This window comes from Pan paniscus, chromosome 9 (genome assembly GCF_029289425.2).
Source record: "Pan paniscus chromosome 9, NHGRI_mPanPan1-v2.0_pri, whole genome shotgun sequence".
NCBI classification, from domain to species: Eukaryota; Metazoa; Chordata; class Mammalia; order Primates; family Hominidae; genus Pan; species Pan paniscus.
Window position 1 is genome coordinate 123,472,212 of NC_073258.2, and position 27,250 is coordinate 123,499,461.

The window sequence follows — 27,250 nt, forward strand, 5'->3', positions numbered from 1 at the left end:
AGTTCAACCTCTCAATGTGTTCTTCCCATCTATTGTCAAGGCCTTCTAGCCTCCCAGCATCCAGCTTATCTCTCTGAAATGTATCCTTCAATGCAAGCAAATCTGATCATGCCTCTCTCTAGCTTAATTTGAGATCAGGTCCAAGCTCTAAAGTGGCACATAAGGCCTTTGTGAGTGATCTCCTGCTTACGTTTTCAGGTATCTGCAAAGGCCTTTATCTTTACCCTCATCCAGCTTTACAGTTTTGGCCCTAGCATTACCAAGCTTGGATTTTCCTGCACATGCAGTGCTGTCTCTTGCTTTCATCTGTTTGCTGGTGCCATTCTCTCTACTTCAAATGTCCTTCTGCTTTCCTTTCTTTCTCTAGTCAGCTCTTACTTTGCTTTTTTTTTTTTTTCTGAGATGGAGTTTTGCTCTTGTCACCCAGGGTGGAGTGCAATGGCACGACCTCGGCTCACTGCATCCTCCGCCTCCCGGGTTCAAGTGATTCTCCTGCCTCAGCCTCCCAAGTAGCTGGGATTACAGGCACCCACCACCACGCCACCACGCCCGGCTAATTTTTGTATTTTTAGTAGACACAGGGTTTCACCACGTTGGTCAGGCTGGTCTCGAACTCCTCTCCTCAGGTGATCCACCCGCCTTGGCCTCCCAAAGTGCTGGGATTACAGGCGTGAGCCACCGTGTCCAGCCTCTTACTTAGCTTTTAAGGTCCAGATCAAGCATCATTTCTTTTAGGAAAGAGTCCTAAACTTTCTCAGCCCACAACCCCTTAGTGTCCAATAATTTTTACGTAGAGCCTGTGGGCCAACAAAAATACCAACAGTTCTGTTTATTTAGTAGTTAGATCTAAACACCTTAATAAGTATTTATGTCCTGGCAACTTAAGAGCTGTGTCAAAACACACACACACACACACACACACTAAAAGAATAATCACCTTTTTATTCTTAAATAACCACAGCTACTTACTAATGGGATGTGTGTGTCTGTGGAGCACTGCACAACTGCCCCAGCCTTAGGATCACTTGGGGCACTGCCACTCTCGTTGCCTGTTCCACACTGATTTTCACTGGGTACTTGGTTTTTATTACAACAGTTGCTAAAACTGCAGCTTCACCAAGATAGGACCTCAAGAATGCAGCCCAGTCTGATATTGTGAACTCTAACTACCTCAAGCTAGAAGCTTATGTGGTGTTCAACAGATGATGAGTATTGCTGTGTTTCTCTTATAACATTTAAAATATCCAGTGGCACCTCTTTGAGTCTGCTGTGGCGTTCTGACCTGGAGTAGCTTGGTGTACAATTTGAGAACCTCAGGCTTGGGAACTCCCCACTACGGAGCTGGGCCCACCGTGAGCTCTCTTAACACCCTGCACGTCTCCGTCATGGCCCTCGGCATATTGCATTGTAAGAAGCTGCTTTTGTATCTGACTCTCTGAGGCTGTGAGCTCTCTAAGGGTAGGGACCATACCTTCCTCCTCTTCGTACATCCCGTGATAATTCAGGGGTTTTGTTTTTGGTTTTCATTTGGTTTCCTGATAAGGGTTCCTTAGGAGGAGAAGAAAAAAGAGAGTAGAAGGAAAAGAAAGAAGGGAGAGGAGGGAGGGAAAGAAGGAAGGAAGAAAGAGAGAGAGGGAAGGAGGAAGAGGAGGGAGGGAAGGCAGAAAGAAGGAAAGCTGCTTTGTCTCAGGCAGACTAACAGGAAAGCGATTTTTCCTTGCAAACCTCCTTCAAGGTCATGAGAGATATCTCTGTGACCCTGGGGCCAGACCAACCTTGAATTCAAAAATCCTCCAAGCTGAGGGCAGAAAGTAGGAAGAATCCCGCCGGAGCACTGCAAGGCCATTGGCAAGCACTGCAAGGCCATTGGCGGGCACTGCTGTTCCCTCCCCTGTGGGAAGGACCACTGCTCATCCTGGTTTTTTTAAATTAGCCATTGTGTTTCTTTTCTTTGTGCTGTTCTTCTCCATCCTTAGTAGGCAGGAGAGTTTTTACACTATTTCTTTTTCATGTTCTGCTATAAATGAGCCCTACACATAATCAGGAAGGTTAGGGCTAGGATCGGAAGTCAAATTTAGGTTCACACATGACAAAACTTCAACAATTCACATTTCACCAGTTCAAAACAAGAAGGTTCCATTTAAATCACTGATTGCTGTAATTTGTTGCTATCATCCAATGGGTGCATTTTAGTTTAAAGGGATATGCCTCCTTTATCTTCTCGAGGTCTCAGACAGTGTCTGAGTAAACTCTCTGCCAAGTCCTGAGTCACCCTGAGGATAGCAGATGCGCAGACTCAGTCTGGGGTTTAGGGTCCACTCCACATACTCCCACTTGCCCTTGGCATTGGCCCCATGGGTGGACCATGGAGGTGGGTGCTCTATGGCAACAGTCATTCCTCAGCAGAGTGGAGAGGGAGACACATGTTCTGCCGCGCCCATGTTCAGTCTGTTCTGTGGGCAGAGTTGTAGGAACACACTTAGCCCAAATCGATGCCAGCCTGGCAGTGGGTGAAGGGCCAGCAAGGTTTGTCTATGGCTCATGACCTTAGGGAAAATGAGATTTTACTCCTCGTGCAGCCTCCTGCCTGGAGAATTGCACACCCCTGTTTCAGATAGGTAACAGCTTTCTTGAAGCTTTCAAAAATAAAAATAAAAACTTTAAAGTACATGGCTGTCAGAAAGTCCCTCCTGGTAGCTAACTTGAGCCCTTTGTGCTTATTTTATCTTGGCCAAGCCTCCCCGGAGCATGTGTATCAGATACGATAACCTTCCACCAAACCAGGGACCTCTCAGATCTCGGCTTTTCAGAACAAAGAATTTGGATTTCCTTAGCCTTTCATCATCATCTCATCACCCAAACCTTTCATTATCTTTTTCAATTTTTTCTTTGAACTCTTTCCAAAACTTGTCTTTTGAGTTACAGAGACCATCACTTAATTAGATCTTTCATTTCCAGAGGATACTTCTAGTGCCTAGGAAGAAATAAATTAAATTTCAGTCGGATATATTTCATTGGGGGAAGGGTGTAGAAAAAAAGAAATTGAATTCCTTATATAAATAGCACATTGTCTGGTGCCACAAATGCGTTTTCCTTTTCCCAGTTGTTTTTGGAACAATGGGTCCTTTTTTGGTGACTTTAATTCCTCAGAGATTCTAACCTCTAAAAGGTCATGATTTGTGTTGTTTTGTGCATACACGGCTTCTGTACTGAAAAAAAAAAAAGCGAGATGTGTGGCCTCTGATTGTCTAGTAAGTCGTGAGGAAACAGACAAGGCTGCAACCCAGCAGCAGTTGAGCACCTTGTCAAAGTGTGGGAATGAGCGTGTGTGGGTCTCTGTGCCTCCAGCCTTTTCTGCACCAGCTGTTCCAAGCGGAGCAGAGGGGTCTGTCTTGCTTCTCCGTAACTTCATCAACCTGTAAGTAGGCTTGCCTTTTACAATGCTATTCTCATTAGCTGTGCAGACTTCCTTATCCTGATCATTTGGTAGCTGTGCGCAGACTTTCATAGGGGAAGCGGATAGTCTTTAACTTGTCTTTCTGTGGAGCAGAACAACAGAGGCTGGCCTTTGCTCAGCCATCACCCCAGCCAGGCTGCTTTAAGCGCATTTCATCACTTCTTTCCACCTGAGTTTTTCTTTGTGTCAAATGAAGAAGTTGGGTTCACAGATGACCTCTGAGGTCCCTTCCAATCCAACCCTGCAATTCTCACAGCATCGGTCATTCTAATTGCTCCATAGAAGGGTAGGACAAGGAAGGAGGGGGTGAGTTTAGCAGCCAGTTGGGGAAAGGATGCTTGCAGAGTGTCAGTGTAACTCGGTCTCCCACTCATCTCTTCTCTCGCCCAAGGATCCTGAATCAACGTAGTGTGAAGGGACAAGAGTGAGCACCTATTGATCACCTATGATAGGTCAGACACTGTCCAAGGCTCCTTCTCTACACTGGCTCATTTAATCTTTACATCTCACTATAGAATAGATGTACCAGGTGTTTTCCACATCAACGACAACCACGCGCCCCATCCACCCCACCCAGATGTGTCTACACCCTCAGATTTCACTTGAAATGTTCCATCCTTAGTGCAGCCTTCCCCAGCCCCTCAGACCAGGTTAGATCTCCCTGTCCTATGTTCTTATGTCCCCTATGCTTTCCCTCCATGGCACTTGACATCAATGTAATTAAATCATTATCTGTATAATTAATATTTACATGCCTACTAGACAGAAAACTCCTTTAGGGCAGGGATCACATAAGTCTTGTTCATTACTGTATTCCTAGAGCCTAGCACAGTGCTGACAAAATAGTTGAGATTCAGTAGATGTTTGCTGAATAAATGTAAGCATGAATGCATGAATGAATGAAAGGATGGATGAATAGCAAGGCTAGATACAAATCCAGAACTATCTGGCTCTTGGAGACCTGTGTATAATTTAAGAAGAGCTCCACTTGTAAGTTTGTACACAGGGCTTCACTGCTGTAACCAGCCTATGGATACTTAGCTACAGTTAGTCATGCTTTGAGTTGTTTCTCCAGAAGCGAGAATGATAGCTGCACTGCTCTGGCCATTCCCTTTAATCCACTGATACTCATCCTCAAAGATGTCTGTAAAATACTTGGAGATGATGGATCCAGCCTGGTGGTGGTTGGAAGTGGGTAGAGGGAGGCAATGAATTGATCCAAACCATTTGTCCTTGTGAGCTTTTAGCCCTATGTCTTAATAATAATTAGTACCAGCCTGGGCAACATAATGATACCCTGTCTCTACAAAAATAAAAAATTAGCCAAATATGGTGGCGTGCACCTGTAGTCCCAGCTACTTGGGAGGCTTAGGCGGGAGGATTGCTTGAGTGCAGGAGGTCGAGGCTGCAGTGAGCCACGATCATCATATCACTGCACTCCAGCCTGGGTGACAGAGTAAGACTCTGTCTCAAAAAAAAAAGAAAAAAGAAAAAAGAAAACCATCAGCACCACTTCTAATACTTTCTGCCAAAGGGGCTGAAAACAAGAATCTGCTCTGTCAGGGATCTGGGTCACTAAGAATGAGTGGGTGAAGAGGAAGGAGGAAAAACCAAGACATGACAACCTTTAGAGAAGCAAAAATAAAACTCTAATGTGGAAACTGCTGAAAATAGACTGCCTGGGCTGTCAGACTGCCTGCAAATCTGATGCTAATCACATGGAAATTAATTACAAGTCCTAACTTCCATATGTCTCGATATGACCCTTGGGGGAAAACCTGCTGCAGGTGTCTACTCCCCACCACAGAGGATTGAGTGGAACACAGGCTTTGATGTCGCCTCCTTCACACTCAGCTCTTGCCACTGCAGGGAGAGGAGGCTAAAAATATTAACAATAGAAATTTGATTTCTTCTTTCAGACAAAAAGCCTTGGCATCCACGGGAGGAAGAAGTGTTCAGGCAGCATGTGACTGGTTGGTATGAGATAAATAAATTGAGAAAATAGCATATAAGTAACTCAAAGTGCATGTGGATGAGTGGGGAGGTGCAGACTTTCTCTAATGGACCCTTCCAGAAGAGACAGGAGCCAAAAGACTGTGGCAAGTGCGTTTATCAAGTCAATTGCCTCCTCTGCCCTGGCCCCAGGGTATGTTTCTCCTTGGAGCTGTTTAAAGAAAATTCTAAGTAATTCCCAGATAGAGCCTCTCTCATAAGATCTGTCCCTGCTCCAGTCACTTAAAGACTCATTTTAGGGGTATGGATATTGAGCAAATCAATTTAGAAAAGCACCCTACTTATCTTCCAGGATATCCCTACCCAGGGTGGGTCCTACAAGGTTACCTCTCTGGGAGCTTCCCTTGTCTTTGGAGGGACATGGGTTTAATTACAGGCTGACCTGAGGGACAGGCTGGGTTGGTCCTAGTGGATTGGGAAAGGATTTGGAGTTGATCCAAGAATGCTTCCTGGAGAGCGGTTTTAGGACTTTTTTAGGGAGTTGTAGGATGAGGAGGCAAAATGACAAGAAGGAAGACAGAAGTTGCTGCATCTGAGAGTTGGTTATGAAGTGTGAGTTTCCAGAAGTAGATTTTTAAATCATGAATGAAACCCCTTCCCCGCGCTGTGCCGGGGATTTGGAGCACATGGAGGGTGGATCTGTCTCTCAGTTCTTTTTTCCCCTCCCATTATTCTCAAGCGACACCTCGTTGGCTTACTTCTGTCTTACAGGTTATTCTCCCATGTCGGTGACCCCTTCCTGGATGACCCCCTGCCCCGGGAGTACGTCCTCTACCTCCGTCCCACCGGCCCCTTAGCACAGAAGCTTTCCGACTTTTGGCAGCAGTCGAAGCAGATCTGCGGGAAGAACAAGGCACACAACATCTTCCCCCACATCACACTCTGCCAGTTCTTTATGGTGAGCGGCAGCGCCCCCACCCCTGGGAAGCTCCTAGGATCCCAGCCGGCCCTTTGGGACCTGGAGCAAAGGGGGGCCTCGCAGGAAGATAGCAGGAATAGTCACAGGCTCCTACAGCTGGAGGGACCTTCAAGGGATCAGTGAGGTCCACAATGGGCCCCTCACCCCAACGCTTCCTAGTTTTATCTGCTGAGGCCCAGGAGCACCCCAGGATGGGGGCAGCACCAGATTGTAACCCTCTGTGAGAGACACACTGGTCTGGCTGCTGGAATAGAATCACTGATCTAGCTTCACACCTGTTTGCTGTCCACCCTCTCCACTCTTACGACAAGCAAAGAGGAGGAACTAAGAGCAGGGAACAAAAAAGGCGGTTTATAGACAGGGAAAGCCATTTCCTGTCCACAAGTTTTTTTTTTCCCACTATATATTTCTAGAGAATGCAAAGATATTTACTTGCCATTGTTACCTAGTGTATAATCCTAGCTGTCAGAAAGCTTATCTACTAACCAATTTTTGTTGTTGTTGTTGTTGTTGTTGTTTTGAGACAGAGTCTCACTCTGTCACACAGGCTGGAGTGCAGCAGCATGATCTCGGCTCACTGCAACCTCCATCTCTCGAATTCAAGCGATTCTCCTGCCTCAGCCTCCCAAGTGGCTGTGATTACAGGCATATGCCACCACGCCCGGCTAATTTTTGTATTTTTAGTAGAGACGGGTTTCACCATGTTGGCCAGGCTGGTCTTGAACTCTTCACCTCAAGTGATCCACCCACCTCAGCCTCCCAAAGTGCTGGGATTATAGGCATGAGCCACCATGCCCGGCCTTTACTGACCAAATATAATCCCCCTCACTATCACACATGTAAATACATTTTGTCTACTTTAGCTCTCTGTGGTAATACAGAAGAGTTGATTTATCTCCATATATTCAAGACCAAAGTGGTAGCATTTTAAAAAATTTTTATAAAAAATATTTTGCTTTTTTCCCCAGATATATTCTCTCTCTTTTTCTCTCTCTCAGGTAATAATATGTTCCTAACACCTTCTCTTTTACCATTCACTCTGAAAATTAAAGTGACTGTCATTTCCTCTTAGTCATCCCAGGATCTTTCTCAAAACCCTTCAGAGTTTGAGAGACGTTCATTCTTTTTTCCAATGCTCTCAGGAAGGTAGGAGGATGATGTCACAGCTCTCTGGGACTCATTCTTCCCAACTATCATGAGGGTGGATGTAGAGTCAACTTCTGATCATCTAAGAGGAAAAGAAAAGTACAGATGATACAAAATAGTAGAAAACACGCAGCTTCTCCTGGGATGCTGCACTCTCTCCTGTCACATTCCTTCGTTTTTTTTTTTTTTTCACAAGCAAGGAGAACTTTGATTTTTTTTTCTTTTTCTTTTTCTTTTTATTGATATATAGTCTCTCTCTGTCACTCAGGCTGGAGTGCAGTGGCGTGATCTTGGCTCACGGCAACCTCTGCTTCCCGGGTTCAAGTGATTCTCCTGCCTCAGCCTCCCAAGTAGCTGGGATTATAGGCGTCCGCCACCATGTCTGGCTAATTTTTGTATTTTTAGTAGAGATGGGGTTTCACTATGTTGGTCAGGCTCGTCTCAAACTCCAGTCCTCAAGTGATCTGCCCGCCTCGGCCTCCCAAAGTGCTGGGATTACAGGCATGAGCCACTGCGCCCAGCCTGATTTTTTTCTAATTGATAAAAATTATATACATTTATGGCATATAACATGATGGTTGAATATATGTATGCATTGTGGAGTGCCTAAATCAAGCTAATTGTACATGCATTACCTCGCATGCTTATCATGCATTTGTGGTGAGAACACTTAAACTCTACTCTCTTAGTAATTTTCAAGCATACAATACGTTATGATGAACTATAGTCACTGTGCTGTACAATAGGTCTCTTGAACTTATTTCTCCTAAGTGAAGTTTTACGTCCTTTGACCACTATCTCCCCAATCTCGCTCCCCTTTCTTGCTTTCGGCTCAACCAGTCCTGCAGCATTTTGGCTGGGTTCACGGGGGCCACTTCACAGCAAGGAAAGGAGGGAAGAGGTCATGTGTTCCCCACATTAATCCACCAGTTGGGTAATCTGTGTCTGAATAATTGGAAGTCTGCAGTTCCTCTCTCCCCACAGACAGGGGTGGTGGTTAAGTAATTGCATTATCAGCCTCCTTCAGTCTCTGGGGAGAGGATGCCAATGTTAAGTAGCAGCAGACTTCCATCTCCCCTTGTCTCTGAGTGAAGACTGCCTGTTTTCCCTGCCAGTGCGAGGACAGCAAGGTGGATGCCCTGGGGGAAGCCCTGCAGACCACGGTCAGTCGCTGGAAATGTAAGTTCTCGGCCCCGCTGCCCCTGGAGCTCTATACGTCGTCCAACTTCATCGGCCTCTTCGTAAAGGAAGACAGTGCGGAGGTCCTCAAGAAGTTTGCTGCTGACTTTGCTGCAGAGGCTGCATCCAAAACCGGTGAGCGAACAGCTGCCAGGCCAGCCCTGGGCCCTGTCAATCAAAGAGTTGGAAAGGAAAAAGGATAGGAAATAGTGGTAGAGGAGCAGGATGGGGTCAGGAGGTGGAGGACCCTGCAGGAATGGACGTGTGATAAAAAAACAGCCTTTTCCTGCAGCGCCCCACGTCTTGCTCCCTTGTAAAAACGTTCAACTCCTCTTCTGCTGACCTGGAGAGACCGTCTAAGGCTTATTCCCTAACACCCAAGTTGAAGTTTCACAAATGACTTCCATACTGAACTAGAAATATATTTCTTTGTAGCACCACCATCTCCTCCTAATTCAGAATTAAAGAAACATCCTTTCTCCCTCCCAAGCTCCCGCCCATGTAGGTGTTTATCTGGGTCTCATTGTTCACTCCATGACAATCCAGATCTTTTCTCAGTGGGTAGCAGAGGATAGAGAGAAGAGTGGAAGCACTTCGTATTATATCACAATAAAATCCACTGAGCCAATACCCTTCAACTTGCTGAAAACCATTAGACAGGACCCCAAGCCCCAAGAGTCTGTCTAAAAATGTAACCCCTTCCAAATGTCTCCTGCTCGTCTCATGGGAGCTCTTAGTTCAGGACACCTGAGATTTCCTGTCAAAGGAATTAGCTTAAAGGGGTGCTCAAGGCAGGAGACATGATGGAGGTGAAAAGAGGGAGAAGTTTGCAAAGCTCTCCTGTTTGACTACAGGTGTGGACAAGCTCACTTAGCTCAATGACAGCAGGGAAACAGACAGACAACCTGGTGGGGGTAGAGCCTCTTGGCTCACTCCAGCGTGAAATCACAATTGGCAGGTACTTATTGGTCACCTACTATGAGGATTTCTCCTACATGAGGAGTGCAACAAGGAAGAGAACAAGAAGTGGTTTCTCCCGGCCAGGCCCTGTGTAACATCAGCTCTGAAAAGAGAAAGGGGTGGTTCTACCTTCACGGAAGGAAGGAAACTTGCCCTGGGACGATGTTGATCAGGACAATGGAGGAAAGGCCTGCAGGCGGGCGGGTGGCAGGAGCACAGGCAGGCAGGCATGAGATGGTGTGAGCAGATGACAGTGGGGAGGCTGCCCTGACCAGAGTGGATGGTGCAGGATGCACAGTGGAAGCCGAGTGCTGAGTGCAAAGCTGGAGGAGACGTAGAATTCCCCTACCCCTAATTTTAGGGAGTGCCAGAGAGGGGGAAGACCTGAGCAAGGCCGCACAGTTTGCTCCTTAGCCTTTTGGCCTTTGGCCTATCCCTCACCTGCCATTGTTCCCTGCTGCTATTTTCATCACCATCTCAGGCCCTTTGTTCCATATTCCTCTTTACCAGAAAAGCAGCACACAGGGCTTGGGACCTATGAGTGGGATCGGGGCTCAGTATCACTGCAGGATCACAGTGCTCTTGGAAGGAACACAAGGACCTTAAGACCCCTCTGTACCTGGGGAGGGGGCTCTTTAGGCTTTGCAACCCCCACCCCCGCCTCTTCCTGTCCCTCAGCGACGGGACTAGTCTCCGGGTCCTGACTTCAGTGAAGCCTGACATTTCATAGGAGCTTAATATTTCAGAGAAAGAGCATAACTGAGAGGCAAGTTATTTCCTGCTCTTATCCCTCAATCTCAAGGAAATGGCTTTCTCTCATCCCACAGTAGTTACTGTCAGAACCACTAAATCCCCACAAGGACCAAAACTAATGTCAAAGCCGCAAAACCCAAATCCTTCACAAATGAGAAAAGCAAGCCTCAGCCAGGGCCGCACAGATTCTTGGAGTGCATACTGAGTGAGCAGCAGTCGAAGCCCCAGCTTTCCCTGTGGGACGCGGGCGGAGCCAGTTCCTCTCCAAGATCCTGCTGTCATGAAGAACTTGGCCGGCTTCGTTTCTCTGCTGTTGTGTGGCCCCCTGGTGGGGATGTGGAGAACTGGATGACCCTGCGCAGCTTAGCTGGTCCCGCTCCTTATTACCCAGCATGGGAAGCCGGCCACCATGTCTTTGCCCTGGAACTTGGTATTCTCCAGTTGTTGGCAGGCCCAGATATCATCAAGTAGATTTAGTGTCGTCCTCCATTTGAAGTGGTCAAGGGAGATTCATTCATGTGCATTTATTCGTTTAACAAGTACTGAAAACCTGCATGATATGCTGAGTAAGGATACAGTGTAAGCGAGAGACAAAAACCTTGTCTCATGGGGCTTACACCAAAGAAAGGCAATGCAGTATAAAAGAAAAAGTACTTAAAACCGAAATGCTCAATTTCTAGTTCTATCTTGGGCCACTAATTCTCTGTGTGACTTGACCAAGCTCCTTAAATTCTCAAATTCCCTAATTTCTTCTAGTTGCAACTTCTTCATTATTCTAGTTTGTACAGTAGATGATTCTCCCTCATTGTAAATACAAAAGAGGCCAGGCATGGTGGTTCACACCTGTAGTCCCAGCTACTCAGGAAGCTGAGGTGGGAGCATCACTTGAGCCCAGGAGGTGGAGGCTGCGGTGAGCTATGATCATGCCACTTAACTCTAGCCTGGGCAACAGAGCAAGACCTTGTCTCAAAAAAAAAAAAAAGTACCAGAGAGAGAGAAAAAAAAGCCATTCCCTCCTGTAGGTAGGGTTGTTTTGTTTTGTCTCTTGGGATATCTTAGAATAACAGTCTGTATACTTTAAACCAGTATGTCTCAACTAAGGGTGATTTTGCCTCCCAGGGTACATTTGGCAATGTCTGAGGTCATTTTCAATTGTTACAGCTCGGAGAGTGCTGCTGACGTCTTGTGGGTAGAGGCCAGGGATGCTGCGAAACACCCCATCATGCACAGGACAGCCACCCCCCCCCAAAAATAATTATTCAACCCAAAATGCTGTTGAGAGAAACCCTGCATTAAACTTTGAAAATATCCATCTTTCCCCCTCATTTCTCCATCAATCTCACCCAGAAGCTAAGAGACCTGATTCCAAAATGAAGGGAATAGAGCCTTGGGAGTCACGCAGCTATAAAACATGCTTTGTATTTCTACACAAATTATTTTATCACTGTAGGTCATAGTGCCCTCTTCTGAAAGGTGGGGGTGGTGACCACCAACTGGAATGTTGTGAGAAGGACTTAACTAAAAGGACTGCCCTCAGCTGACCCGCAGCTCCTAGAGGAAAGCCGTATGGTGGCTATCTCTTGAACAGTGGCTCGATTCGGAATCTCTTGCCATCCCCTTACCCCCTTATTCTACTGCCGTGAAGGAGAGAAACGTCTTTTGTCTTCTTTGTTATGTGGGAAGCAGAATTTCTCAGTGTACCTTTCTATGCCTTTCCTTAAGTCTTCACCATTGCTATCATCACCACCTTTTAATTACTGACCTTTTTCTTCCTTTTTCCAGAAGTGCATGTGGAACCTCATAAGAAGCAGCTACATGTGACCCTGGCTTACCACTTCCAAGCCAGCCACCTACCCACCCTAGAGAAACTGGCCCAGAACATTGACGTCAAGCTAGGGTGTGACTGGGTGGCTACCATATTTTCTCGGGATATCCGATTTGCTAACCATGAGGTAATGTCTCACTGTGGTTCCAGAAGCTACCAGGTGCAGGGATGCAATCAGAATCAGCAGCTCGCTGCTGCAGGGAGATGGGTACCTACAGGGGAAAAATGGAGCAAGCACCTAACAGAGAGTCCGTTGGCCCAGGATTGTGTCCAGCCTCTGCTTGCCTCACTGGGAGGCTTCCAGCTTGCCTCCCTCCTCTCTGGGTCACAAGTGGTTCATCTGGGTAACATCCCCCTAGTTCTGTCTCCCCTGCCAATCCTACTCTAGCGAAAAAGAAATGAAATGGGAGAGAATAAATAAAAAATATATTGGAAAATTTTTAATATTATATAAATTTATGGTGTTAATGGAAGACATCATTTTGACCTTAGGTGAGTTGAAGAACATATAAATACCAAACAAAACAAAACAAAAAACAAAAACACTTGCAAAGACATAATCAACAGATATTTGCTGTGTATCTGTATCATGCAAAGTACCATGGGGCATACTGGAATTTTTAAATGTTGTCCTGTCCTCAAGGAGCTTTGAGAACAGACACACATGAAAAGAAAACTCAAGCCACCTCTTGTGAGAGTTTGTGCACATCCCAGTGGGAGGCCTGAGTGAGAAAACTGAATTCCATCACAAGAAGAAAGATTGGTACACCCCTAGCACCCTTCCTTTGAGGGAATCAACATTGCCTTCTAGACAAGTATGTGACATCTTGGAAGCATAATATTGCCTTTTTTTTTTTTTTTTAATGGAGTTTCACTCCTTGTTGCCCAGGCTGGAGTGCAATGGCACGATCTTGGCTCGCTGCAACCCCTGCCCCTGGGGTTCAAGCGATTCTCCTGCCTCAGCCTCCCTAGTAGCTGGGATTACAGGCACCCGCCACCACACTGGGCTAATTTTTTGTATTTTTAGTAGTGCCAGGGTTTCACTGTGTTGGCCAGACTGGTCTCGATCTCAGGTGATCTGCGCGCCTTGGTGTCTCAAAGTGCTGGGATTACAAGCGTGAGCCGCAGCACCTGGCCAATAGTGTCTTTTTCTATCCTGAAGGAGAAGCTGAGACACAAAACACATTAGTGTCCTAGTAATTTAGGGCTAGAGATGAAGCAAGAGCCCATGTATTTTGACCAATAAAGAAGGGCAACCTGTCTGAAACAAAACTACATCATAGCCAGGCATGGTGGCTGTCACCTATGATCCCAGCACTTTGGGAGGCTGAGGCAGGAGTATTGCTTGAGACCAGGAGTTCCAAACCAGCCTGGGCAGCATAGTGAGACTGCATCTCTACCCACCCACGAAAGACCTCATCGTTTGTTAAAAATGTGCCTTCCAACTTAACTACATTTATTAAGCAATACTTATATTTGTTTCCCAATTTTTCAAACAGCCAAAGAACTGGTATTTTTGTTAGTTTACATAGCCTTTTAACATCTCTTTTAGACTTCTTTAAAAAACAAAACATGAAAAACAGTTAGAACCCCAGGGCTGGGAGCAGGCAAGCTCATTGTTTTGGAAGTGGTAGAAGAGCCAACCCATGAGTCAGAGGTTCAGGGCTAAGCATGCGCCTGTGAGTGTCAGGGGCATGCAGTTTTGTCTGACTCTGCTGATGGGAACGTGATGTCCTCCTTTTGAGTCATTTGATGCAGGTTTCTGTAAGATGCCTTGAGCAGACTGGGCCTGATCTTATTTAAGAATTCTGACATCTCCTAGAGTCACGTAGAACGAACCCTGAAGATAACAAGGGAGGTGTGGCTGGTTGGACTCCTTCTGAGGGCAAAGAAAAAAAAAGTCAAGGGTTGCGTGCAGATGGCCTCTGAGAAGTCACCTTTCTAAGAGAAGGAAGGTGGCAGTGGAATTTTACAAGGAATATCCTCTAATCAACACTGCCCTCCAGTTAACTCAAAGGGTAATTGCTTTTCTGCCTGACCCACATTCTGCTCAATTGGCATGGAAGGAAAAAGGCAGCAAGCGCCCACGGGAATTATTTTCTAAAAATAACTTGGCCTCTTTTATCTCTTATTTGTAAAAGCTCATTTATTACCGTTCGTTCTGATAAAGCTCTCCTCGGCCCCTTTGGACTGGACCTCTCCCGTGAGGTCTTTCGGTCCTACCTGAGCCGTCTGCACATGTAACCCTCTTCTTGCCTGCCGTCTTCAACATGCCCCCAGGAGGCAGTTTTGATTGATTGTTCCAGTGAGGGAACAGATGTCCAGAGAAGGAGAGTGGTTTAGGCAAGGACACTCTGGCAAGGCACCGTGATGCTTAGGAAAACTCCAAGGCCTCATTCCTCTGCTATTTAGATTCTCACTCGATTTGGACACGCGAATCCCATTTGTATTTCACATGGGCTCTTCCGTGTTAGTGATTACATTGGGCCATGCCAGTTTAATATACCAACCAATAGAAATCCAAAGGAAGGACAGGGTGATCCAAAAAGCATCAATTTTGGAGTCTAGCACACTTGGCTTCAAATCCTGGCTCCATCACTTTAGCAAGGGTTAAATTCACTTTGACAACTTATATAAATCTCCAGTCCTTAGTTTTCTCATCTGTAAAATGGTGACAATGTTTTGCTAGATGGTTATGAAGACTAAATAAAGAAGATGTATGGAAAGGCTCTAATGTAATACCCAGCACAAGGTGGGTGCAACAGCAACGAAAAATTGCTGCAGCTATTATTGTGAGTGAGAATAAAAAGGGCTCCAAAGGCAGTTCGGCTCTTGTATTCACTCAGGGCTGTGGCTGCATTTCATTCAGCAAACTGAGTTCCATCCCATTGTAGTAAGGAGGAAAAACATACCTGAGGTGGATTCAAGAGGTTTTTTGTTTTTGTTTTTGTTTTTTGTTTTTTCTTTTTTTTTGAGACGGAGTCTTACTCTGTCGCCCAGGCTGGAGTGCAGTGGTGCAATCTCGGCTCACTGCAACTTCCGCCTCCTGGGTTCACGCCGTTCTCCTGCCTCAGCCTCCCAAGTAGCTGGGACTACAGGCACCTGCCACCACGCCTGGCTAATTTTTTGTATTTTTAGTAGAGACAGGGTTTCACCATGTTAGCCAGGATGGTCTCGATCTCCTAACCTCATGATCCACCTATCTCGGCCTCCCAAAGTGCTGGAATTACAGGTGTGAGCCACAGTGCCGGTCCTGGATTCAAGAGTTCTTATGAGTACAGGCCAGGCACAGTGGCTCACGCCTGTAATCCCAGCACTTTAGGAGGCCGAGGCAGGCAGATCACCTGAGGTGAGGAGTTCGAAACCAGCCTGGCCAACACAGTGAAACCTCGTCTCTATTAAAAATACAAAAATTAGCCAGGTTTGGTGGTACACACGTGTAGTCCCAGCTACTCGGAAGGCTGAGACAGGAGAATCTCTTGAATCCGGGAGGCAGAGGTTGCAGTGAGCCAAGATGATGCCACTGCACTCCAGCCTGGGCGACAGAGCGAGACTCCGTCTCACACACAAAAAAGAGTTCTTACAAGTAGATGGCAAACATAAAACAAAAGAATAAGTAGAATGTAATATAAATTAGGCATGTGTTCTCACATCTTTCAAACTTAGGCTAAGGTTTTGTATCTGCTTTTGGTGAGTGAGAAAGGGCATTGGGGACATGGGTCCCAGTTATAATTTTAGATTTGCTACAATGCCTTAATTCTTTTATTGTTCATTCAATAAATCGAAGCTACTTATTGTCCAGCTTCCCTATGCCTAGGACATATTTGTCTGTAACCTTTGCTGTGCCTCAGTTTTCCTGGGGATAACCTAGAGATAGATAGAATGAATCCCACCCCCCCCGCCCACAGGATAGAACAAATGAGGACTTCTCTGAAATCACATTGAGTTTCTCAAGGGAAAGGCACTACAGGGCCAAAGGCATTATTAGCCAAGACCATGCTGTGCTTGAACATTTAAGGAACACAAGTTTAGGCTTGTTTCCCTGTGACTCGGTGACTTTCTCCACTTGTCCCAGAAAAAAAAGAATGTTCCTTTTCATGGGACGTCACACATTTAGCTTTGCAGTTTAGGAGATTTCGCGTGAATTGTTTTTCCCTTTAAGCTGATTTAACAATCCCACAGAAAACCTTCCTGGCTTGTTTGGGGAGGTGGTTTGAGTGTGTATGAGGCAGAGGGACAGGAAGAATAAGGAGGCAATCAGAGGAGGGAAGACCTAGAACTGAAAGATGCTGGAGTCAGAATTAGGGAAACAAACAGGTGCCCTACGTAAAAGGAAAATCGGAAATGCAGCGGGGCACATGAGCTCCCTGCACCATGACTGTCATCTTCTGAAAAGAATCACACCTTTACTGGCTCCTTTCTTTAGCGATTTCCAGAAGGAAACTCTCTCTTTGTAACATGTTCTGGTGTATCACCTTGACATCAACCAGCCAATTAGTTCACAGGCCTACCCAGCACAGAGTCCAGGGATCAGGGGCGGCTGGAAGGAAGGATGTGACGTGGGAGATCAGGTGCTCTGGTTCTGTAGAAATAATTATGCCCCTTCGGTGCACAAGGCTCTGTCCTAAGGTGTTTTCTTAGATTGTCTCATTTAAGTTTTATGGGCTTAAGTATTATTTTATAGATGAGGAAACTGAAGCCTGAAGCCAAAGTTAGAAATACGTAAGTGGAGACCAGAATATTTAGCCTCCAACTAATGGCTTTGAGACCCTAGAAAATAGTAAAAGCTGTTAAAGCTTTCTCCGTCTTTGTGTCCCTTGTGAAACAAATAAGATAAGAAATATTTTCCTTACTATTGAGGTCTCCCACTATTAGTAATAAAAAATACTAAAATAAATGTTTTCTACAGTACCTTCATGCCTATACCTGTGATGTTAATACATACCAGGAAACGAAGGCAAAAAGAAATAAAGAATAAATAGCCAACTGGCATGGCCTGTTTTTGGCCTGGGGGCTGTTTCGGAGCCCAAAGTAAGAACGTTTTCTCCATCTGATGAAAGCTGGCTACATGCTGACATAGACACTGATGTCTAGACATTTTTCATTCAGGATCTTTGTTAAAACTGTAGGTTTAAAGAAAACTCCTTTAAGGCAAGAACCATGTCTGGTTTAAAGAGCTAAGTTGGCCGGGCATGGTGACTCACACCTGTAATCTCAGCACTTTGGGAGGCCAAGAGAGGGGAATCACCTGAGGTCAGGAGTTCGAGACCAGCCTGGCCAACATGGTGAAACCCTGTCTCTACTAAAAATACAAAAATTAGCCAGGTGTGGTGGCGGCCGCCTGAAATCCTAGCTACCAGGGAGACTGAGGCAAGAGAATCACTTGAACCCAGGAGGCGGAGGCTACAGTGTGCTGAGATCATGCCATTGCACTCCAGCCTGGGCGACAAGAGTGATACTCTATCTCAAAATAATAATAATAATTCGTAAATAAAGAGCTATGTTACACAGAAAGGGGGTACTTCATTCCCTGAGCCTTCCTGGAGGAGAGACACTCCACCTGGCCCCTCTGTAACCCCCGTATGGAAGACTGGCTTTCCATGAGCTGGGTTTCAGGTGTCTATCATGGTGACTATCAGATGAAGCAAGGGAAGCTAGGTCCATGTCCATTTATACAGCAGTTGGCCAGACAGCCTACAGGATTTCAGGTCAATTTCCAAAAACGATACTTGAATCGTGATGGGAAATCTAGACATGCCTGAAGAAAAGTATGGAACCATTTCTAGCACCAGGCATACACCTGTAATACCCTGAAGAGAGAAGTGCTCTCTGATAGGAATTCACATCTACTCAGGGCCTGCAGACCCCAAGGGCTCCTGGGCACATCGCCCTCTGGAGGTGTGCAGTATTAATGCAGAACACACAGTCCTGCCCTCAAGGCGCTCAGGAGAATGGTGAGGCGTGGGGCTCACTCACCCTCTCTTCCTTTTCCAGACATTACAGGTCATCTACCCCTATACCCCACAAAATGACGATGAGCTAGAGCTGGTCCCCGGGGACTTCATCTTCATGTCTCCAATGGAGCAGACCAGCACCAGCGAGGGTTGGATCTATGGCACGTCCTTAACCACCGGCTGCTCTGGACTCCTGCCTGAGAATTACATTACCAAGGCTGATGAATGCAGCACCTGGATATTTCATGGGTAAGCAGACACAAAGACCTTTATGCCATTTGAAGAATGTTGCTAAGGCAGACTGGATCCTGGATACACAGGGCAGCAGTAAATGGAGTCCATGGGAAGAAGGCCCTGTGGATTCCAGAATTCCAGGAAAGGAGCTGATTTGAGGCATGGGAAAAATGTGAAATGGATTGCTCTGCTTCCCTCTGCCTGCCCCATTTGCCATGGTTGTCTGCTTCAGTTCCTGATCAGAGACTAAACTGAGGTGGCTTGGGGTCCATCTCTTCTGGCCGAAGAGTGGCATCATCCCAGTGCTGCGTCTTCACTGCTTTAGGGCTTCTGTCCACCTTATCCTGGGTCATGAGTCAGGGTGGTCTGATTTCCCAAAGCAGCTGGGCAGATTACTACCCTGCCATCCAGACCAATAGAGAAGGGGGTTTCAAGAGGCAGGAGCCCTAACTGTATCCTTGATTTGCTAAGTGACCCTGAGCAAGTCCCCAGACACAGCCTGTGCATGCCTAGACAACAAAGACCGTGTCTAAGGGAACAGGCAACTGCCAGACTGAAAAGGGGTCCATTTCCCCCCTCCCCTCTGCCAGTCTTCTTTAGGGTAATAACTTTCCACCCGTCCCTCATTACTATTTTGCCCCCATTCCATACTGGTACCACATTCAGTGGCCAACTTTGTCCCAATAGATAAAATAGAAACAAAAGGCATCTTCTCTTTCTTAGTTGGAGCAGCTCAAAGCCAGCGCTTCCCTGGCACACTGGGGCATCTAGCCAGGGTCTGCATGCTGGTTTGTTTTTCTCCCTCTTGTTTTTGTCATGTGGCAACATGGCTGAGAGGCAGAAGCCCTGAGCACCAGCTGCTTGGTGGCTAATATTGTTATTATTGCCATAAAGGAGAAGCAGAGAGAGATGATTTCATCAAGTCTTTTGCCTGGAAGGAGAAAATAAAGGTCCCCTACCCTAGTGAGCCACAAACAGACAAACCACAAATCCAAAGATGGGAAAGAATATTTTCTTCCTCAATAACCCCACCCAGCAATCCCTCCCCCTCTCTCTCACTCTGCTCCCACCTCAGCCCAGCCCATGAGCCTCCAGAATTGGATGGCACAAAATTAGAGGTCAAAGCTGTCTCATGTTCCCCAAACATTTTGCTTTTTCAGAAATGCTTTGGAAGATCAAAATATATAAGCTGGGTTTCCAAAGTCTCCATTTTAATCCCTACAACAACAAGTAAAGCAAAATATGCATGAATAAACTGAGAACTAAAACATTATTTGCCTGACAAAGCACAGTTCTCAGATCTGTTATTTTTTATTTTACAGTACTTGGAGTTGCTGTTTTATCAGATCTCTGTCTTAAAAGTGGGTGTATGGCCAGGTGCAGTGGCTCACGCCTGTAATCCCAGCACTTTGGGAGGCCAGGGTGGGTGGATCACTTGAGGTCAGGAGTTCAAGACCTGCCAAACCAACATGGTGAAACCCCGTCTCTACCAAAAATAAAAAAAAAATCAGCTGGGCGTGGTGGCATACAGCTGTAGTCCCAGCTACTCAGGAGGCTGAGGCAGGAGAATCACTTGAACCTAGGAGGTGGAGGTTGCAGTGAGCTGAGATCACGCCACTGCACTCCAGCCTGGGCAACAGAGCAAGACTTTGTCTGAAAAAAAAAAAAAAGTGGAGGTATGTGAGAAGCAGTGCTGATCTCTTAGAGTTCACTCCATCCAAACCCACTCTTCCCTAAATTACAGCTCAGGCCGACGTATAGGTGAACCTGAGTGACTTCGGTCAGTGCGTCCCAGGGAGGTCTTTGTGTCATCTTTTATTTGAGAGATTACTAATGATGTCATGTCTGTGAGAACAATGTCTGAAATTAAACTAACAGCTTCCACAGCCAACCCTGCTCAAAGTAGGGAAATAAGTTAGGCATTAGTTTATTGTAATTAAGAATTTGAGACTGGATTCCAGTAGTCTTGTATTTAAATGATAACTCTCCCACTTACCAGCTGTGTGGCCTTGGCAAAGTTGCATTACCTCTCTGAGCCTCTGTTTGCTCATCTAGAAAATGGAACTAATAATTGCACTTACCTCATAAGGTTGTTGGGAAGACTGCAATACAGAGCTTAGCTTTGCATGGTTCAGAGTCTGGTGGTGTATAGCGGTGACTATAAAATCTCTTTTTTCTATCTCGTGTTTGCCAGTCCTCACTTAGTGCTCATCAAAGGAAATGTGTCTTCCATAAAAGCAATGCTGTAGATGAACTGCACTTTCCTATTTAACCCCAGAGGTCAAATGACTCAAGGAGGCAGAGCCCAGCTTACTTGTAAGACAGACACAGACCTTCTCTCTCTCCTAACCCAAGAGAGACATCAGGAGGTAGAGCCCCAGGGGGATGTCAAGCATGGCCTGGCTGGCATGGTGGGAGTTGCCCAGGGGATCCAGGCAACAAGTCATGACTGGGGTTCAATGATTTTGACAACACTCCCTGCCGAGTGCTTCTCAGTTCTCTGAGTCCCTCCTAAGGAAATACGTTCTCTCCACACTAACTGGAGTGTCTTACTTGGTTCTGAGTTATGAACCAAGACAAGTTGATGAAGCCCCCTTGTGTTCTCTGAAGCTGGGTGAGCTGCCTGGCCGCTTGGACTTAGCACAGGCCTGGCGTGTTGCAGGGAGAAGCCAGCTCTCCCGATGCTTGAGATGTTCTGGATGTCAGGCCCGGCTTCCTCCCTCCACTGTTCTGAGCAAGAAGCATCTGACTGTTTTCTTACTGGAACTGGCAGCTCCACGCTATCTCAGAGTGAGTCAGGTCCTTTGATTATAATGACAGTTAAGAAGGGAAAGAGGCTGGCATTCGTCTTGCCATGGGAGACGAAGGAGGGAGAAAAGGGATCCTATCAGTATCTTCACAGCTGCGATAAAGAAACAAACAGATATGTACAAGAACGATTCTAGGTAGCCAGACATTTTGCACCCTGAAGCTTTGATGAGTCAGACAATAAAACTGGATTTTCTTTTTTTTTTTTAATTTTTTCTGAGATGGAGTCTCACTCTGTTGCCCAGACTGGAGCACAGTGGTGCAATGTTAGCTCACTGTAACCTCTGCCTTCTGGGTTCCAGTGATTCTCCTGCCTCAGCCCCCCGAGTAGCCAGGACTACAGGTGTGTGCCACCACGCCCAGCTAATTTTTGTATTTTTAATAGAGATGGGGTTTCACCACGTTGGCCAGGCTGGTCTTGCACTCCTGACCCCAGGTGATCTGCCTGCCTCGGCCTCTCAAAGTGGTAGAATTACAGACGTGAGCCGCTGTGCCCAGCCAAACTGGATTTTCTTGAACTGTGTGATGTTTGGGAGAGTCTTAGTTTAAAATAAAGTAGAATAGCTGGTCTATTATACTGTGTGAACGGCACAAGATTTCCTTGGGCTACAGTTACTTAAATTTTACTGTAACAGGTTTCACTTGGCAACATATGCAGATAGACTGATGCTGCTTTGTTGAACTGTAGGTTCCTGGGTCCCACCCCTGACCTACTGAGTCACAATGTGTGAGGAGCAGAACCCCAGCACGAGTGTATTTTTTTTTAAGTCTCCTGGTGATTCTGATATGCACAAGGGTTCAAAATCAGTTTTTCAGGGCATGAGACTTCTGAGACCTTCGTTTATAAGTAGATAGAATGAGTCTATCACTTCTAGTGAAAAAGGAGCCACTTCTGAAAGTGACGGAACAAAAATTTACTAACAACCAGTTTGCTGTATTATATTGGTGAATATAAAAAGGTATTTTCAAAAATAAAATTATGGGGCAGGTGCAGTGGCTCACGCCTGTAATCCCAGCATGACTTTGGGAGGCCGAGCAGGCAGATCACCTGAGGTCAGGAGTTTGAGACCAGCCTGGCCAACATGGTGAAACCCCGTCTCTACTAAAAATACAAAAATTAGCCGGGCGTGGTGACGCACGCCTGTAATCCCAGCTACTCCAGAGGCTGAGGCAGGAAAATCGCTTGAACCTGCAGGGTGGAGGTTGCAGTGAGCCCAGATCATGTCATTGCACTTCAGCCTGGGCGACAAGAGCAACACTCTGTCTCTAAAATAAAATAAAATTCTGATAATACAATGTTAAAAGTTAATAATCCAGAACAGGTGGTAGCCTAAATGGGTTGCCTCATCAACAGATGCAAGCCAGGAGTATATGGAGCAAACTGGGATGGATGGCTACCCAAATTGTAAAGAAGCAAGAAATCTATAAAATTTAAATGTTTCCCCTGGACTCTGCTCAGTGATTCCAAAGATGTTCACTGGATTTGCCTAACAACCATATTTACATTGCAATGTTTATTAGATAAAGCTTTGTGGAAGTCTTAACTATTGACAATAATTGAAGCTTGGCAGGTTTTGACTGTCTTCCTTTCAGCAAGACCTCTTTTAGGCTTCTGTAGCTATAGTGTTACACTCAGAAATGACAGTTCTTGGCTCACAGCTCTAAACATCTGGTGAGAATGGTCTTCTCTGAAATAATTCTATTTGTAATCATCTTGTTGGAGGCATGATTGAGGGGGAGATAGGGTTTGGAGACTGAAGAGGGTAGAATAGGGGACTTTGGCACAAAGTTTCCTTGACTGTTAGGAGCCACTGGCTAAGAGGTGGAGATGGTGAAAATAGCCCCCATCACTCTTCACTTCAGATGGAAATTACCACGGGAAATATGAAAGGCAACAGGGATCGTAGATTTCTTTTGAACCAGAAAAATAGCTGCAAACAGATAATTGATATGTTGTTATTCTTGAACTTGTCTTTGGTGCCAACCATGCGTGGCACAAAATCACTAGGATCCATCCCTGCCCAAAGGAATGAATATATCTGTCCTCAGTGCAGAAATCCATCTACCTCTAATTTATTTATTTACTTATTTTTATTCTTATTTCTTTTTGAGACGGGGTTTCGCTGTATCGCCCGGGCTGGAGTGCAGTGGTGCGATCTTGGCTCACTACAACCTCCACCTCCCAGGTTCAAGAGATTCTCATACCTCAGCCTCCCTAGTAGCTGGGACTACAGGCACGCACGACCACGCCCAGCTGACTTTTTGTATTTTTAGTAGAGATGGGGTTTCGCCACGTTGGCCAGGCTGGTCTCAAACTCCTGACCTCAAGTGATCCGCCTGCCTCGGCGTCCCAAAGTGCAGGTGTGATCACCACACCCGGCCTACCTCTAATTTATTAACTGCAAGACTTCAGTATAAAACAAGGTATTTTTCCCTTAGGAATGAGGCCACTCCTGCTCAGCATCCCCCATCATTGTGCTACCCACAGAGGGCTTTGAGTTAACTCCCACACTCCTGTTGAGCCCAGGAGGAAGTGCTAATGACTGCTGGCCAGAGCAGTTAACACCTTCCTTATCTTCCTCTGCAGTTCTTATTCAATCTTAAATACATCATCGTCCAACTCTCTCACATTTGGGGATGGAGTATTGGAGAGGCGGCCTTATGAGGACCAGGGGCTCGGGGAGACGACTCCTCTTACTATCATCTGCCAGCCCATGCAGGTAAGGCTGATTGTTAGGGTCACACCCCCAACTCTAACCAGGATTCACTGAGAACCTATTTATTAAGTATGAGGCCTTGCCCTTGCTGTCTCCAAAGCTTCCGCGATCTCTTGGGAAGAAAGTACACCAAATTATAAAAGATATACAAAAATTCAAGGCTAGGAAGAGTCAGATGAGCAGTACTGACAGTTACTTCCAGCATTTGAACCTAGGTTCATAAGGAACATTGTTCCACAGAGATAGGAGGAGAGTTTATCTCTAAAGTAGGAATAATGCCCATAGTTGTATCTGTTTTGTAGGTTGTTACAAAGATTAAAGAAAATAATAAAATTAGGCTCTTGGCACCACAACTGGCATATAATGAGTGCTCAGTATGTGTTAACTTTTTCAAGGAAGGTTGGAGATGGAAGGAGGCAGGGAGTCGTTGTTGAACAGTACAAATAGAGGCAAGCTGAAAGTTCAAGCATGTTGAGGATCAAGAGAGTAACCATTGTGGCTGGAGCCCAGGATTTAAATTAAGGAACAATAGGAAAAGAGATGGGAAGGATCATGCCACCGTTCCACATATTAACCATGTCAGGGCAACTAGAAGCAAATGTGAAGTGCTGGCCCGCGCTAAGGAAACTGGAAAAGCTGACTATATCAGAAAGAAGGAATGTAGAAACATCTGTAAGGTTCCATCCAGCAGTTATAGAAGCCAAAGTCATTTGGACAAGCCTTTGACTAGATTTGCCTATGTCATCACCCAGAGGTAGCAGTTGTCTCATCTTGGGGATCATATATATAGTCAGACAGCAGAGGCTACATAGTGATTAGAATAGGAAAACAGGGTCTCATTACTGGAGCAGACCATGAGGACCATGTGGTCTGTCCACACACTTTAGAGAAGAGGTAGGCACATTTGTGATCACAGAAGTCCTCACTCCCTGAAGAAGTTGATGAATTGCCCCTTTTTGGGGGGAAGGTGTCCCACTAGATGGCTCTCTCTACACGAATGGCTAGTTTTACCTCTGAGCTGTAACTTAAAGTGGACGTCATATTTTACTAATGGCCAAACGCTACTCCTACAAAGAGCAGCCATAGCAACAATAATGCCCTTTTCATAACCCTTCCTATTTTATAAAGCACATGCAGTTTATCTTATTTCAGCCTCCAAATAACTTATGAGGTCTGTAGGACGAGTCTTACTGTCCTCACCAAGTCATACCTTGGCAGCTTTGGTAGTAGAGCTCAGCTCACCTGGCACCTGGCTCCAAGACATGTCCACTTTGCCATGTGTGTCTTCACTAATAGCCTTTCTTTCTCTGCAGCCGCTGAGGGTCAACAGCCAGCCCGGCCCCCAGAAGCGATGCCTTTTTGTGTGTCGGCATGGTGAGAGGATGGATGTTGTGTTTGGGAAGTACTGGCTGTCCCAGTGCTTCGATGCCAAAGGTGAGTTGTTGGTGGGCCTGCTCAGCACTGCCATACCCATAGTGGCCTCTAGGGGGCACAGTCAAGCTACAGTTATCTAGATGGAGTCATTTATAGTTTTGCGTACTATAGAAGATGTCTGTCATGTGTAAGCCCCTCCTGATTGTCTTGACAAGAAGTAAGTGTTCTTGTCCCCATTCTATAAACTGGGATACCACGGACCAAAGAAGACAGATGTCTTGCCCCAGGTCATATGGCAAAGTCAGCAGCAGAAACGTGCCCTGATCCTATGGCCAGAGTTCCTGCCATGAAATCTCCCTGGCTCGCTCGGTTCCATTTTCATTTGAGTAGCATTTGAAGATACAGAGGCTTGCTTAACCAGGGAATCTCACCTGCTTTAAAGTGCCTGGTTATTACCTTCACTGAGAAACTACCTCATGTCACTTCTGTCAGTGGAATGGAAAAGTGGATTCCAAGTCACTTTATGAAACAAAACGTCAGCCTTGCTATTTTCCATCAGCTCCAGAGAGCTCAGTGTGATCTCATTGGCCAAGAAGGAATGGGGGTGGAGAGTGTCTGGATCAGTAAGGGAGTCCCAAGTAAACAAGAAACGTATGTATCCTCTGTCTAACCTTTTTATTTTTCAGGCCGCTACATACGCACCAACCTGAACATGCCTCATAGTTTACCTCAGCGGAGTGGTGGTTTCCGAGATTACGAGAAAGATGCTCCCATCACTGTGTTTGGATGCATGCAAGCAAGACTAGTGGGTAAGTATCCTGGAGTGACTGCACTCCAGGCATTTCTTGCCTCCTCCTTCAAAACACTGGTACCACGGATATGCAAGACACTTCCTGTGGGTTTCTATAACTTTCCTACAAGTTTCCTCAATTCAAAAGGAACTTACTACACAACCATTAAGTTTAGGACACTGTGCTCAGCCCTGGGTTGGTTGACCAAAGTGAATGAGGTGTGGTCCTTACTGAGGAGCACGTGATCCAGTAATGGCGTGGGTTACTGTGCTCACTCTTGGATGTAGCAGACAGGTCAGCTTCTAGTTCAAGACAGCAGCATCTGCCAAACATGGCTGTGGAAGAGGACAAGAGTGAAGAAGATGGACCCTGGACTTGCTGAATTTGTAAAGGCCAACTGATCCTTTGAAGATGCCTAGCTCCTTGCAAGCCCATTCCATCACTGCCACAGGGAGATAGTATTTTCTGTTCAGTCACTTAGCAGATATTTAGTGCTCACTTACTTTGTGCAAGGTATTGGACTAGGGGAACCCAAGTGTGAGTCAGGGAAACAAACTTATGTGTGGATAAATATCATACAATATGATATACATAGAGCTATGCACTAATGTGTATGTATTGATTGCATGCATCCAGACATAGTGATATACATAGAGCTATGCATGGTCACAGAATATTATGGGAACACAAAAAGACATCTAAGAGTGAAGAGGTGAGCTGAGAGCTGAAGTAGAAGTTAGCTGGGCAAAGAAGGAATAGGAGTGAGGAAATGGCATTCTCAGTGGGAGGGACCACATAAAGAGTCTTAGGCTTGAGAAACAGCCTCAGGAATGCAGGGGAAACAAAGTGTCTTGTGTCTAGAGTATAAATTGTGAGGCAAGGCAGAGATGAGGCTAGCAAGATGCATAAAGGCAAGTTCATGGAAGACCTTGGCCACCATATTAAGGTGTTTGGATTTAATCCAGTAGACAAAATAACTGGATTCCAGGCCAGGCGTGATGGCTCTCACCTATAATCTAGCACTTTGAGAGGCTGAGGCAAGAGGATTGCTTGAGACCTGGAGTTCGAGGCTGCACTGAGGTATGATCACACCCCTGCACTCCAGCCTGAGTGACAGAGC

At 45.9% G+C, this 27,250-nt stretch overlaps 1 protein-coding gene across 2 annotated transcripts in view; it reads left to right on the top strand.

Annotated features, from left to right (window-relative positions):
• Positions 1 to 27,250, top strand: part of UBASH3B (ubiquitin associated and SH3 domain containing B) — a 158,214-nt gene that overhangs the window by 114,641 nt on the left and 16,323 nt on the right. The window contains exons 2-9 of one of the 2 annotated variants that reach the window (XM_034933911.3): positions 5,377 to 5,434; positions 6,182 to 6,368; positions 8,651 to 8,849; positions 12,210 to 12,379; positions 18,247 to 18,455; positions 23,836 to 23,968; positions 25,279 to 25,399; positions 26,026 to 26,148. In XM_034933911.3, coding sequence (XP_034789802.1) covers positions 5,377 to 5,434; positions 6,182 to 6,368; positions 8,651 to 8,849; positions 12,210 to 12,379; positions 18,247 to 18,455; positions 23,836 to 23,968; positions 25,279 to 25,399; positions 26,026 to 26,148 — 1,200 coding nt within the window. The remainder of the gene's footprint in view (positions 1 to 5,376; positions 5,435 to 6,181; positions 6,369 to 8,650; positions 8,850 to 12,209; positions 12,380 to 18,246; positions 18,456 to 23,835; positions 23,969 to 25,278; positions 25,400 to 26,025; positions 26,149 to 27,250) is intronic. The other variant, XM_003819970.6, reaches the window with a different exon arrangement.